Here is a 12,694-nt window from a genome sequence, read left to right as displayed (position 1 = left end):
GACCCACTTCGTCAGATCTTTGCCCACGAAAGCTTATGCTCCTACACTTCAGTTAGTCTCTAAGGTGCCACAGGACTCCTCGTTGCTTTTGCAGATTCAGACTAACACGGCTACCCCTCTGATACTGCTACAGTGTATCAGCACAGGCCTCAGCAGCTGAGCTCTGCTGGGTGGGGAGGGAACAATAGCTTCAGGGACATCCTCATTGTGTCTGTCTCCCTCAGGCAGCAAGGCCTCTCTGCCTGGACCCCCAGCCCGCAGACTCGCCACTGTCCAGTGCAACAGAGAGGTGAGTGCCAGTCAGCCAAAGCTGCTGCAGGAAGCAGCAAGGCTGGCATGTTAACCCTGGCGGAGAGGTGTTAGGGGTTGGGTAGAACAGCCCCACAGCCCACACACGGAGCTCTGCTGGCCTCCCGCTAGTTAAGATCATTCCTACCAGCTGAGGATCTGGCTTGGCGCCACAGAAGGGACAGCCAGCGGTCATCTACACCCCTCCCCCCTACACACACACACTGAGGCAGGACCAAGCCTCATTTTAGACCACCCTGACAAGAGTTTGTCCAATCTGGTCTTAAAGACCTCCCATGATGGGTTTCCACAGCCTCCCTTGCTCACCCATTCCCTTGCTGAGCCAGCCTTAAACCTACAAAGCTTTTCCTAACAGCCCACCCAACTGACTCCCTGCAGATAAAACCACTTCCCACTTGTCTTACCCTCCGTGAACAGAGAACCAATTGCCATCCTCCTTAGCACAACCTCATGCATATTTGAAGACTATTCATCCCTCCTCCATATCCAGTTCTTGTAGCCCAGGGGTGCCCAACCATGTGGCTAGAGGCTAACATGCTGGACACCACACTTTTCCCCAGAGGTCATGTTTTCTAGCCTCTGATCCTTTTTGGTGCTCACCTGGACTCCAGCAAAGGCATGATTTGTCGCTTAGAAGTGGTGGGGAGTTTACCATGCCCCAGCAGCTAGAGCACAGCATGCAGCCCATGTCTAGAATGATCTTCGTTGTCTAGGCAGGCTGGGTCTCCGCAACCTCTTCCCACTACTCCTAACAGCTGTGACTGGCTCCACCTGGGAGCAGGCGAGTGGCGATATATCTGCCTGGATCATCTGTGCTGCAGGTAGAGAAGACCCGTGGCATGCCCGTGACAGGCCTGCTGGGTGCACAGGACTTGGGGCCTACAACTGCAGCATCTGGGCTTGGGCTGGAGTCCATGTCTCATAACTCAGGCTCCAGCTGGGCCCAAACCTGTTACAGCCCAAGTCAGTTAACCCAAGCTGTAGCCCCAGTGCCACAGACATACTGTGAGGTGGAGTGCGTAGCCTCAAGCTGTCCCTCCCCACAGTTAAAGGCCTTGTGTCGTGTTGTTCATCACAGTCATGCAGCTTTACTTCTCTTTCAGGAGCCCCAGGGGCCTGCAGGAACAGGCACTCGTCCCCGTGCAGAATCAGCTCTCCCCTGTCAAACAGAAGCAGCTGCCTCACTGCTGGTTTGAAACCACAGTGCCACAGTAGGTAGCCCTCTGCCAAGTTCCCAGTCCACCACCACAACCCCGTGTCTGCATTACACCACCCTTCCACATCCCCACTGGCGTACCCAGCAGAGGAGCTGCCTGGCCAGCAGCAGGGGTATCCCAGAGGATGCAGGGGGAGTGTACAGTGGTTTTCCTGCTGTATCAAACTCAGAAAAGGGATGTATAGACAGGAGAAACCCCAGGAGGAATTAGGAGGTTATGCTCCATCTGGAATCCTGTGCCCAGTTCTGGTGTCTGCAGCCCAAGGCTGTTGCTAAATTGGAGAGGGGTCAGAGAAAAGCCCCGCAAATGGCTGGAGGACTGGAAAGGGCTGAGTTTACGTAGTTCACAAAGATGGTTCAGGGGTGGCTTGATCATGCTCTGCCATCTTCTACCTGGGGGAACAAATATTTGCTCAGGGGCTCCTGAGGCTAGCAGACCAGGTCTGACAGTCCGTGGCTAGAAGCTGAGGCTAGACAAACCCACACAGAAACTGGCACAAATATTTAACAGTGAGGAGAATTAACCAGCCGCTCAACATCCCAGGGCTGGGGTCAGTTCTTCATCACTGCCAGTATTTAAATCAAGCCTGGCTGTTTCTCTCCGAGACCTGATCTACTGCAGCCACCAGTGCATAGTCACCCTGCGGGCAGCTCACAAGTCAAAACAGCTCAGAGGGGGCCTGCTGGCCTCGCAGTGTAGGAGCCCAGGTGCAAAGGGACCCGGAGTGACTCTCAATCCGTTTAGATAGGTGCAATCTTTTACAGTAGCTTCAATTGTTCAGGAAGCAGCTCGAGCTGAAGTGAAATGAGCCGGGTCTAAAGTGAAATGAAATCCACCTGGGGTCAACAGAAAGCTCCAAGTGTGTGCAGAGGAGTGTTTTCCACCCCTGGTGAATTCCTTCTGGGAAAGGTGTAAATCAGACTTGAGGGCGGGAGCGAGAGACTTTGACCCCTGTTTTATCTTGGATGGTGTGAGCTTTCTTCCAAAGAGATTAATCCCCCCTTCTCCACCTTCTGAATGGGAGGGAGCAAAGCCACAGCCTCTCTCCTATGTAAAACCAGCATGTTTCTTTGTGCAGGTTTCCCCCTCCGCAGCAGTCACGGCCCCACGTCCTCCCCAGCCGCCTGCTGCTGGGCCTGCTCCTCACACTCCTCCTGCTGCCAGCACTGTGCTACCTGGGACTGTCCTGCAGACAGCAGCCTGGCTGGACCATGCCCTCAGGGCTGGCATGGCCCCACCTCCAGCTACGGTACCTCAGGCCCCCACCTCAGTGAGCCCTTCCCATCCAGCAGAGGGGAAGGGGGGAGAGGAGGCAGTGCTAAGCTACTACTGATCCCTCTCCCCCCCACAGCAGCCCAACTTGAAGGCAAATAAAGGCAGCTCAGGCCAATGAAACGGAGCAGGAGCGCAGCTTTCAGTGCAGGCTCAGCCGAAGTGAAGCCCTTTTCCCACACCTAGCCCTTGTTTTCCCTCCCATGGCACAGGAAGTAGGTGTGAACAACCCCGTGTCTCCTCCCCCACTCAGAGCAGAGCTGGCCTAAAGGCCTTGCTGCCAGCCCAGAACTGGGTGTGGCCAGAGCAGTCTGCACAGGGACTATTACCTGACCCCATGCAGGGCAGGGCAGGCTTGGCTGAGCACACTGTGGGCTCCCACAGGCCCCCTATAGGGCAGATTCGGGGCATGCCTGGGTGGCACTGAGCTGCATGGGGCAAAGCAGTGTGCACCATACAGTGGCTATTCTTTACTCGTTAGGGAACTGGAGTAAGATGGAGCAGGCCTGGATCTATTGACCATAGGAACCAGGCAGGCCCCCAATGCGGGAATCACACAGGTGGCTTTAAACTCCACACCCAACCTAAGCAACCCAACCCTGAGCCAGACCCTACCCCTACAGCCACAGTCACGCCACTGGCACCTCCTCTGCTAGAGCTCCAAAACTGCCCCGTGCCAGAGCCCTCGGATGGGCCCCAGAGCAGTAGTCTGGGTTACCCCCTCACCCCAGAGCCCTGGCACTGAGCTCCAGCCCCAGCACACACTGGTCCCACAGGCCTGCCACAGTCACAGCACACACCCTGTGAGCAAGGTGAGACTCACAAGTTTAAGATTCAGCCGCCCAGGGACTTTGAGCAACAGAACTGTGAACCTAAGCTGTGCTGGACTCAAGTCTGTCTACCCAGGATCCCGAATCCAGGAACTGAACCAGCAGGTCTCCCTCCCCTCCTGCTTTCCTCCCTCTGAAATCAAGCCAGGCTGTGGCAGCAGCTCACCATTAACACCAATTACGATTATTCAGACTGAGCCATAGTGATTGGGAAATGCAGACTACGTGGGCACCCCTGTGCCTGGGTTAATTTCTTCACTGGTTTATTTGCAGCTCCCACTTGTTTGCCCAGTGCACTGGGGAAGAAATGCCTTTCTAGATCTTAACACAGAGGGGGCCCAGAAGCAGAGCATCTGCACCATTTCCACATGGAATCTTTGTCCCTCATAAAACATGAATTTCCAAGGAACAGTCAAAACACTGGGAGAGAAACAATCTGTCACCCTCCTCAAAACACAGCTACTGCCCTTCTGCACATCCCTGCTCCAATCAACACCCATGTTTCCTGGCTTTCTACCCACCAGGTCTGCCAGTGGTGTGGGGCCATCTCCAGAACCTGGCAACTTCTTGATTGCTGGACTTAAGCCTCCAGCCAATGCAAAACTGCATTTGGCCTGGATACTCTTATTCCTTTGGTGAGCAAATTATCCTCTCTCTCCATTGGGGCAACAGGTTGTGTGCTAAGGTGGCACAGCTGTTCTTGGCCCAGAAAAGACCTGCTCTCCAACTGGAGAGCAAACTAGAGGGATGCAGAGATCTGCTAATGGGGCCAGAGATTAAATCCCACCAGGAATACACTGTGTCATCACAGCCTGGTTTCTGATCAGACAGGAAGGAGTTACAACCTCACAGCTCATCTGATTTTGCTGCCCTCATTTCTGTCCTCAGTTGTTCCAGGGGATGCTTCCTTCTTCCATCAAAAACAGGCAGCAAAATGAAGGGTGTCTCTCTCTCTGGGTCATCATCATCAGGGGTTAGGGGAGTTTGTTTTTTAACTTGTTTTTAGTTGGAACTTCAAGGATAAACTGAATCATAAAACCAAATGAAAGTCACATCCTAGTCTCTGATGCCTTCTCCTCCCGGCACCTCCAAAGCCACCAGCCATCAGGATGTGGCTGGATGCTGTTCTGCTGGAGTTTACAAACCAAAAGGGCACGGGAGTGGCAAGGATCCTTGCCAATCCAGCATCAGTCACTCTCAGAGGATCACACACTTTTTCTTGGAGCATTTCTTCTTGCGTCCATTGCTGATCTTCTCCTTATGCTTCCGGATCTCCCGTACCAGTGTGTAGAAAGCATCCTCCACTCCCTGGAGTGACAAGAACAGAAAGGGCAAGAAGAGAAACATGCACAGCTGAACAGTTTAGACAAATGACTGCCCAAAACCAGGCCTGGCAAAAATTAAGGTTCTCTAGCACAGAAAACAAAGTTCCAGAACACGGTAGTGCACAGACGCTGGCATTTACCCCAAATGCTAGGTCTCCTCCTAAGTCTAATGCTCAGGGTGTTTCAGTTCCCTCCCAAAATGCATTAGAACATGAACAGCCAAAGTCTCAGGTCACTTTTGGAATTGAGCTATATTTGTAGCAGCGAGTTCCGCTGGCTTGTAATGGCTGGCAGAGAACAGAGACTGATCAGTTTTGAATCTGTCATCTTTTCAAAAAGGTCATCAAGCAGGCATCTTGGGAGATGGAGACCACCCAGGGGACCCCAAGGAGGAGCCATTCCCAATGGAAAAAGTCATTTTCTGGTCAACTCTGGGGACAGGTGGGAGTCACTTTGCCTCACCTCCCCTCTCCCAGCAGTGTCCCCTACACACCTGCCTGGTTTTGGCTGAGGTCTCAATGAAAGGGATCCCGTAGTTCTTCGCCAGCTCCTGAGCTTGTTTGGTGTCCACTGTCCGAGAGGGCAGGTCGCACTTGTTACCGACCAAGACCATGGGGACGTCGTCTGAATCTTTCACCCTGCTGATCTGCTCCCTGGGGTGGAAGGACACAGCTGGGATCTGGAGAGAAGACTGATCCCACCCCGTCCCACAGCTTTGGAAGGGACTAAGGGACACCATGCACACTCAGCCAAAGAGATTTGGGTCAGTTGGGCTGTGGGCTCCCAAGAGGCCACTGCCTAAAGGCTTCAGTACAGAGCTAGACCTTGTGCTCACTGGTGTCAGTGGGTTCTGAATCAGTAAACACACACTCAGCCACAAAACGGGGGTACAGTGTGCTCTGTGGCCAGGTGTATGAAGGTCTGCTGGTACACCCCACTTCCGACACGCAGCCCTGGGCTCCACACAGCCCTGCCGGTGCCCCCCACTTCCCACCCGCAGCCCCTGCTCACTCAGCCCTGGCCCCCCAGCCCTTCCAGTGCCCCTCACTCCCGACCTGCAACCCCTGCTAGCCCAGCCCTATTCATGTGCCATCTGGGCTAGGGAAGGCCCCCGCTGACCTGTAGTGGTGCACGTCCTCGAAGGACTTGGCGTTGTTGATGGCGAAGACGCAGAGGAAGCCCTCACCCGTGCGCATGTACTGGTCACGCATAGCGCTGTACTCCTCCTGCCCGGCTGTATCCAGGATGTCCAGCAGGCACGTCTCCCCGTCAATCACCACCTGCTTCCGGTACGAGTCCTGCAAGGGGACGAGAAAGGCTGAGAGTGCCTTGCCCAGTAGCCCCTCTGGGGCAGGGGGGGCCCCTGGAGTAGAGGAAGCAGAGACACCGGGCACATGCACAGGGCTCCTTGGGGATAAGTCTCACCTCAATGGTGGGATCGTACTCATCCACAAAGTGGTTCTGGATGAGCTGGATGGTCAGGGCGCTCTTGCCAACGCCACCAGCCCCCACCACCACCAGCTTGTACTCAGTCATGGCGGCCGGGGCGTGGGGATCAAACGGCCCCCCCCGGGATCCCAGCTCCGAGCATCCCTTAAGGCTGGCCCTGGAACCAAGCTAAGTGTTAGAGCCAGGATGCCTGGGTTCCCTCCTTTGCCACCACTGGTGTAACACCCCCACCCCCCCGCATCCCGCTGGCCCCAGAGCTACACCTGCACTCGGGGGGTCTCTGCACCCCCCCAACTGTGCTTTACCCTCACAACAGTTCCCTCAACCTAGGCCCCTCTCCCCCGCTACCAAGGGCCTCACCCCCCAAACAAAACCCCTCACCACAGCAGCAGTTCCCCCCAGCCCTCCAACAACTGTCCTGCAGCCCCACTGCACCCCCACTTCAGTATGGCATCTCCCCCCCCCCGACCCAGAGCCCACTCCCCAAGGTGGCCACCTCCTTTCTGCCCAGCCACCTGCAACACAGTGTGAGGCAGATCCCCCTCCCCACTTCTACACCTCACACCCCCATGCTACCTGCTCTTACTCCCCATAGCCCCGTGCTGCTCCTCCCCACCTCCCTGCTCTTACTCCCCATAGCCCCGTGCTGCTCCTCCCCACCTCCCTGCTCTTACTCCCCATAGCCCCATGCTGCTCCTCCCCCGCACCTCCCTGCTTACTCCCCATAGCCCCGTGCTGCTCCCCCCCACACCTCCCTGCTTACTCCCCATAGCCCCGTGCTGCTCCCCCCCCCGCACCTCCCTGCTTACTCCCCATAGCCCCGTGCTGCTCCTCCCCCGCACCTCCCTGCTCTTACTCCCCATAGCCCCGTGCTACTCCCCCCCATACCTCCCTGCTTACTCCCCATAGCCCCATGCTACTCCCCCCATACCTCCCTGCTTACTCCCCATAGCCCCGTGCTACTCCCCCCCATACCTCCCTGCTTACTCCCCATAGCCCCGTGCTACTCCCCCCCATAGCTCCCTGCTTACTCCCCATAGCCCCGTGCTACTCCCCCCCATAGCTCCCTGCTTACTCCCCATAGCCCCGTGCTACTCCCCCCCATAGCTCCCTGCTTACTCCCCATAGCCCCGTGCTACTCCTCCCCCGCACCTCCCTGCTCTTACTCCCCATAGCCCCGTGCTACTCCCCCCCACAGCTCCCTGCTTACTCCCCATAGCCCCGTGCTACTCCCCCCCCCACACCTCCCTGCTTACTCCCCATAGCCCCGTGCTACTCCCCCCCACCTCCCTGCTCTTACTCCCCATAGCCCCGTGCTACTCCCCCCCATAGCTCCCTGCTTACTCCCCATAGCCCCGTGCTACTCCCCCCATACCTCCCTGCTTACTCCCCATAGCCCCGTGCTACTCCCCCCCCCACAGCTCCCTGCTTACTCCCCATAGCCCCGTGCTGCTCCCCCCCACACCTCCCTGCTTACTCCCCATAGCCCCGTGCTACTCCCCCCCCACACCTCCCTGCTTACTCCCCATAGCCCCGTGCTACTCCCCCCCCACAGCTCCCTGCTTACTCCCCATAGCCCCGTGCTGCTCCCCCCCCCCACAGCTCCCTGCTTACTCCCCATAGCCCCGTGCTGCTCCCCCCCCGCACCTCCCTGCTCTTACTCCCGTAACACCCCTCCCCCACACCTCCCATTGCTGAGCCTCCTCTGCAGAGTCCTAGGGCTCCCTCCCCCCAGCGCGCCCCACTGCGCCCCTCAATGCACCGCCCCCTCCCCGCACCTGCAGCCGGCTCCAGGAATCGCTCCCCCCCAGGGCCCCGCCCTACAGCCGGGTCCAGCAACGGGACAGGCCTCGCGCCGGACACCTCCCGCCGCAGCCAATGGCAGCGCCGCCCCTCCCCCCACGCCGAGAAGCAGCCAATCAGCGTCCTCTGGGGGGACCCCATACAGTGGGTGGGGCTAGGGAGGCTGCGCGTGCGCAGAAGGGAGACCAGCCAGCGCCCCCTAGAGTGACAGGAGTCGCCCCGCCCTGCGGCCGCGCCCGGGGTCCTGGCGCGTGACGCGCGCTCCGGATTCGCACCGAGGCGCTAATTGTGCTGCCGGGCCGGGGCCCCCGGCTCCCTAATGAGGCTGCAGGGGGGGGGGGAGGCTCGGGCTGCTGGGCTCGCTCCCCTGCTCGGGGGGATTCCTAGCTGCTAAAAGGGAGTGGGGGGCGGGCTCAATGCTGGGGAAACTGAGGCACGGCGATACCAGCCCCCCCCCCATATAATCCATCAACGCAGCAGCATCCGGCAGAGACCCCCCCCCGCCCTCGAGCAGGACTCAATTAGCTCTAATTATGCCAATTTTCGGGCCCGTATGCCTAAGTGGAGAAGAGAAATTAGAGGCAAAATAAATTAACTAGCCCCCCCCAATTCGTGGGGGGCGATTAACGTCAATTTCTCCTCCACCCCCCATATGACGCACCCATTCCCCCCCCCCCAAGTCCCTGCTGTGTATAAATCCGGCCCCTCTTGCCCCAGCTGCTACCAGAACAGGGCAGAATTGGAGGTGAGATTCCCGCAGGCCACCCGGACCAGACACTGTCACTAAGGGGGTGCGGGGCACTGGGGGGCAGAGCCGGGCGGGCAGGGGCTGTGGGTTGGGAGCGAGGGGCACTGGCAGGGCTGGGTTGGCAGGGGCTGCAGGACAGGAGTGAGGGGCACCGGCAGGGCTGGGGGAGCCCAATGCTGGATCTGTGGGGTGGAAGGTTTTGGGGGGACGGGACAGAAACATCCTGCAGCATTGGGCCGGGGATGTTGCCGGACGTGTGGGATAAGCAGGGAGTGTGGGGGGCAGAGGCAGAAGGAGCCTGGATGGGTTTAATCCTGTTTCTGTGAGGGAGAGGAGGGGCTAGTGGTTAGAGCAGGTGGGGGCCCAGACTCCCGGGTTTTCTCTCTCACAGATGGGGACCCCTGCTCTGCTCTGCCTCTCTCTGTTGCTGTGGGGGCTGCTGGGCGACTGTGCCGCGATCCCTCTGATGGTGAGAGCTCCCCCGTGGCCTTTGGCCAGCCCCTCCCCCTCTGGCCCCCCCAGGGCCTGCTGAGTTGTTCCATTTCCCCCCACACACACATCGTGGGGGGGGGTGTCCCTGCAGTTGGGCAGGGGGGCAAAGCGCCTTGTTTAATGGGGATTTTTCTCTGCAGCTCAAAGACAAACGTGGCTGGACTCTGAACAGTGCGGGCTACTTGCTGGGCCCCCGTGAGTATCCCCCCTCCCCCGCCAGCAGAGAACCCGGGGTCCTGGCTCCCCGCCCCCCTCACTCTCTCTCTCTCCCCGCAGATGCCCACCGCCCGCTGATGGACAAGGGGGCCTTGGCCGGGAAGCGGGAGGCTGTGGAGGAGCAGATGCAGCTGGGAGCAGAGTTTGAGGGTGAGTCCTGGCCCCAGTCCCCTCAGGTTCCCTCTCTGCACCCCCTTCACCTGCCCCTTTCTCCTCCAGGTGCCCCGGCTGAGCGCGGCTTCCAGCCCCTGCTGGATTTCCAGCCCTCCCTGTGTCTTCCAGGTGAGTGCCAGGGCCAGAGGGAGCGGAGCAGGAGGGGTGTAGTGGCTAGAGCAGGGGATGGGCTGGGGCCAGGACACCTGGTTCTCTTCCTGACTCCAAGAGGGAAACATGGTCTAATGGTTAGAGGGGGGCACACCTGGGTTTTCTTCTGGCTGGGGGTGGGTCTGCGGCTTGGAGCCAGGTGGGGGAAGGCTGGGTGCCTGGCTCTCCAAGGGGAGTGGGTCTGGGGGGAGGAGTCCGTGGGGCTCTTGCCTTATCTCGATTTCTCATTCCCACTGCAGAGCTGGGGGCCCTGGATCGTCTGCCCCTGCCTGAAGCGGCCAGCCAGACCTAGCCCCCCTCAACACCCACTGAGCTGCCTGCGTGTGGAGCCCCCCCCCCAGCGACAGACTCCCCTCCCTCCCCAGCAGTGCCCAAGAGCTGTCCAGGCCCAGTGTGGGCACACCCAGCCCTCCCACCTGCCCACTACCCGCCCCCTTACTCTGCCCCTAACCCCCTCGAGTGCCCCCCCAGCCAAGCAGGGGCAATTAGCCTTCCCAGTGCCCCATATCATTTCCTGTTTCCCTGCAGCCACCCCCCAAAACACTATTGGCTCAAAGGGTGGGGGCAGAAAGGACACCAAAGCGCCCTGAGTGTTATAATGGGAGGGGAGTGGGGGCTAATGGCTAGAGCAATGGGACTGGGAACCAGGACTCCTGGGTTCTCTCCCCTGCTCTGCAACTGCCTCCCCCTGTGTCGGGGGGAGGTTGTTACATCCCTTCTCTGTCATTCGCTGCCTCAGTTTCCCCTCCCATGGCACCTCGGAATGCCCTCCACATCATGTTCTATGGGGGAACAGGGCCAGGGCTGTGGCCCCGCTCCATTGTGCCTCCGGTTCTCCGGGAGACTCTCCCACCGCAGCCAGTGACGTACTGAGGAGCTGCTGCTAAGCGGCCACTCCCTGAGCCGGGTGGCTGGTGGCACGGGGGGCACAGATGTGGCTGGGGAGCCCCAAGTTCTGGGGGGAAGGAACAGCTGTCCCAGCCTTGGGATCGGGTGCATGCCCTGAGCAACCAACCAATAAATATTTTGCTGCTTGATATTCCTGTGTGGTGTTTGGCTTGGGGGTGGGGGGAGAGCAGGAGCCAGATGCCCATCCTCCCCCCGAGCCCTCACTGTGAGAGCCCCAGCAACCCCCCCCAACCTCTCTCAACTCTTTGCCCTCCAGTGGGTCCCACCCACCTAGCTCCCTGCCTGGGGCAGCCATGAGCCTGCTGTGGACACATTCACCCTGGCCCTCTGAGAGAGGCGTCCCCCCTGGGCAGAAATGGGGCAGCCCCCTGGCTGGGGGGAGCTTGGGGGTCACAGCAAGGGGACTCCTGGCATATCTGGTCCCCACAGCAGAAGGAGAGAATGGGGGTCTGTCCTGTTAGCTCCCAACCCTCCCTCCCTTCCTGGGGAAGAGGGTATGGAAGGGGGCTGGGTTTGGGGGGCCCTGGACGAGGGGGGAGCCCAGAAAGATGGGGAGCAGGTACCAGCTATGTGGGGAGACCCAGGGCAGGAGAGAAGGGGCCCATTACTCCAGAGAAGACGGGCTCATGGTTTGGGGGCTGAGTCGGGCAACAGAAAGCAAAGATCCTTTATTGTGGGGTGCGAGGCCCCCGGGGGGACGCATGGAGACTCCCCCCCACAGTCGGGGTTCACCACCAGCAGCTTTTGCAGGTAGGCGTTGAGCCATTTCTGGCGCTCCATGGCCATCAGCATCTTGCTGCGCTCCCGGAAGGCCGCGTCATCCACCACCATGATGCTTCTCTTCCCGCCCCAGCCCAAGCTCTGCAGGCGGGACTTCCTGTCTTGGCTTGCTCCAGAGGTGGGACTTCCTGCTTTGCCCTTTTCCAGCCAGCACCCCGAGGCTCCAGTCCTGCAGGATGATGGGCGGCTGCTGGAGGTCCCAAGCTGGGCTGGGGTCGGTGGGGTCCTGTGGGACCTCTCGCGTCCACAGCCTAGGGAGAGACCAAGACACCTGGGTTCTTTCCTGGCTTGGGAAGGGGAGTGGGGTCTAGTGGTTAGAGCAGGCCCGGCCAAAGAGTTCATGGGGCCCAAGTCAGCTTTGTTTGGCTGGGCCGCATGGCTCCCAGTCAGGGCCGGGAGCTGGGTGGCACGGGACCCGAGGCAACCCCCTAGCTCGCCTTGCCCAAAGGCCAGGCCTGGGTTAGAGCAGGGGGGCTGGGAGTCAGGACTCCTGGGTTCTTTCCCCAACTCTGGGAGGGCAGTGGGTTCTAGTGGTTAGAGCAGGGGGGCTGGGAGTCAGGACTTCTGGGTTCTTTCCCCAACTCTGGGAGGGCAGCGGGTTCTAGTGGTTAGAGCAGGGGGGCTGGGAGCCAGGACTCCTGGGCTCTCTCCCGAGCTGGGGGGGGGGGGGGCGGTACCTGTTGGGGGGAAGCCGTGCCCCTGAACACAGCAGCAAAGCCCAGCCCAGGAGGAAGGTGACAGGGACCAGGCCTCTCGCAGCGCCAGGCAGGACGTCCATCGCTGGCCCTGGGGGGACAGGAAGAGCGTCAGAGCCCCCCTGGACACAGACCCCTCCCCCGACACAGATGGCCCTGCCCCACCCCACCCACTGGGGGGGGGGCAACATCTCCTCTGTTCCCGCTTTCCCTGGCCCAGAGACCCCCAGCTGAGACCAGACCAGTGCTGCCCCCCGCAGGTTACCTGCGATTCCCGAAGCGCCCCAGCGAACCCCCGTCTCCTGCAGCCCAGCTCCCGCGGCGC

The 12,694-nt window shown here is 59.8% G+C and overlaps 3 protein-coding genes across 4 annotated transcripts in view; 2 read left to right on the top strand and 1 right to left on the bottom strand.

The window, feature by feature from the left end:
- Positions 1–2,925, top strand: part of KASH5 (KASH domain containing 5) — a 40,966-nt gene extending 38,041 nt beyond the window's left edge. Inside the window, exons 18-20 of the mRNA XM_025183571.2 lie at positions 225–289; positions 1,413–1,520; positions 2,605–2,925. Of these exons, the coding sequence (XP_025039356.2) occupies positions 225–289; positions 1,413–1,520; positions 2,605–2,800 (369 nt within the window). The 3' untranslated portion in view covers positions 2,801–2,925. The remainder of the gene's footprint in view (positions 1–224; positions 290–1,412; positions 1,521–2,604) is intronic.
- Positions 2,926–3,868: 943 nt separating this feature from the next.
- On the bottom strand, positions 3,869–8,305 carry LOC102447251 (GTPase KRas-like). Its single transcript, XM_075917513.1, has 5 exons — positions 8,181–8,305; positions 6,379–6,559; positions 6,073–6,251; positions 5,447–5,606; positions 3,869–4,936 (listed from the first exon to the last, which is right to left on the bottom strand). The coding sequence occupies exons 2-5, from the start codon at positions 6,487–6,489 to the stop codon at positions 4,826–4,828; spliced, it is 561 nt and encodes a 186-aa protein (XP_075773628.1). The 5' UTR covers positions 6,490–6,559; positions 8,181–8,305; the 3' UTR covers positions 3,869–4,825.
- A 115-nt stretch (positions 8,306–8,420) lies between these two features.
- On the top strand, positions 8,421–11,365 carry LOC142825599 (galanin peptides-like). 2 transcript variants are annotated; one of them, XM_075917515.1, is made up of 6 exons: positions 8,465–8,950; positions 9,345–9,422; positions 9,586–9,640; positions 9,722–9,811; positions 9,881–9,943; positions 10,225–11,074. In XM_075917515.1, the coding sequence occupies exons 1-6, from the start codon at positions 8,858–8,860 to the stop codon at positions 10,275–10,277; spliced, it is 432 nt and encodes a 143-aa protein (XP_075773630.1). In that variant the 5' UTR covers positions 8,465–8,857; the 3' UTR covers positions 10,278–11,074. The 2 variants fall into 2 exon arrangements, with proteins under 2 accessions (XP_075773629.1, XP_075773630.1); XM_075917514.1 differs by having other exon boundaries at positions 8,421–8,950; positions 9,722–9,943; positions 10,225–11,365.
- The last annotated feature ends 1,329 nt before the right edge of the window (positions 11,366–12,694 follow it).

This window comes from Pelodiscus sinensis, unplaced genomic scaffold, assembly GCF_049634645.1.
Source record: "Pelodiscus sinensis isolate JC-2024 unplaced genomic scaffold, ASM4963464v1 ctg144, whole genome shotgun sequence".
NCBI classification, from domain to species: Eukaryota; Metazoa; Chordata; order Testudines; family Trionychidae; genus Pelodiscus; species Pelodiscus sinensis.
Note: the sequence above shows the minus strand (reverse complement) of the source record. Positions and strands in the feature narration are given on the sequence as shown.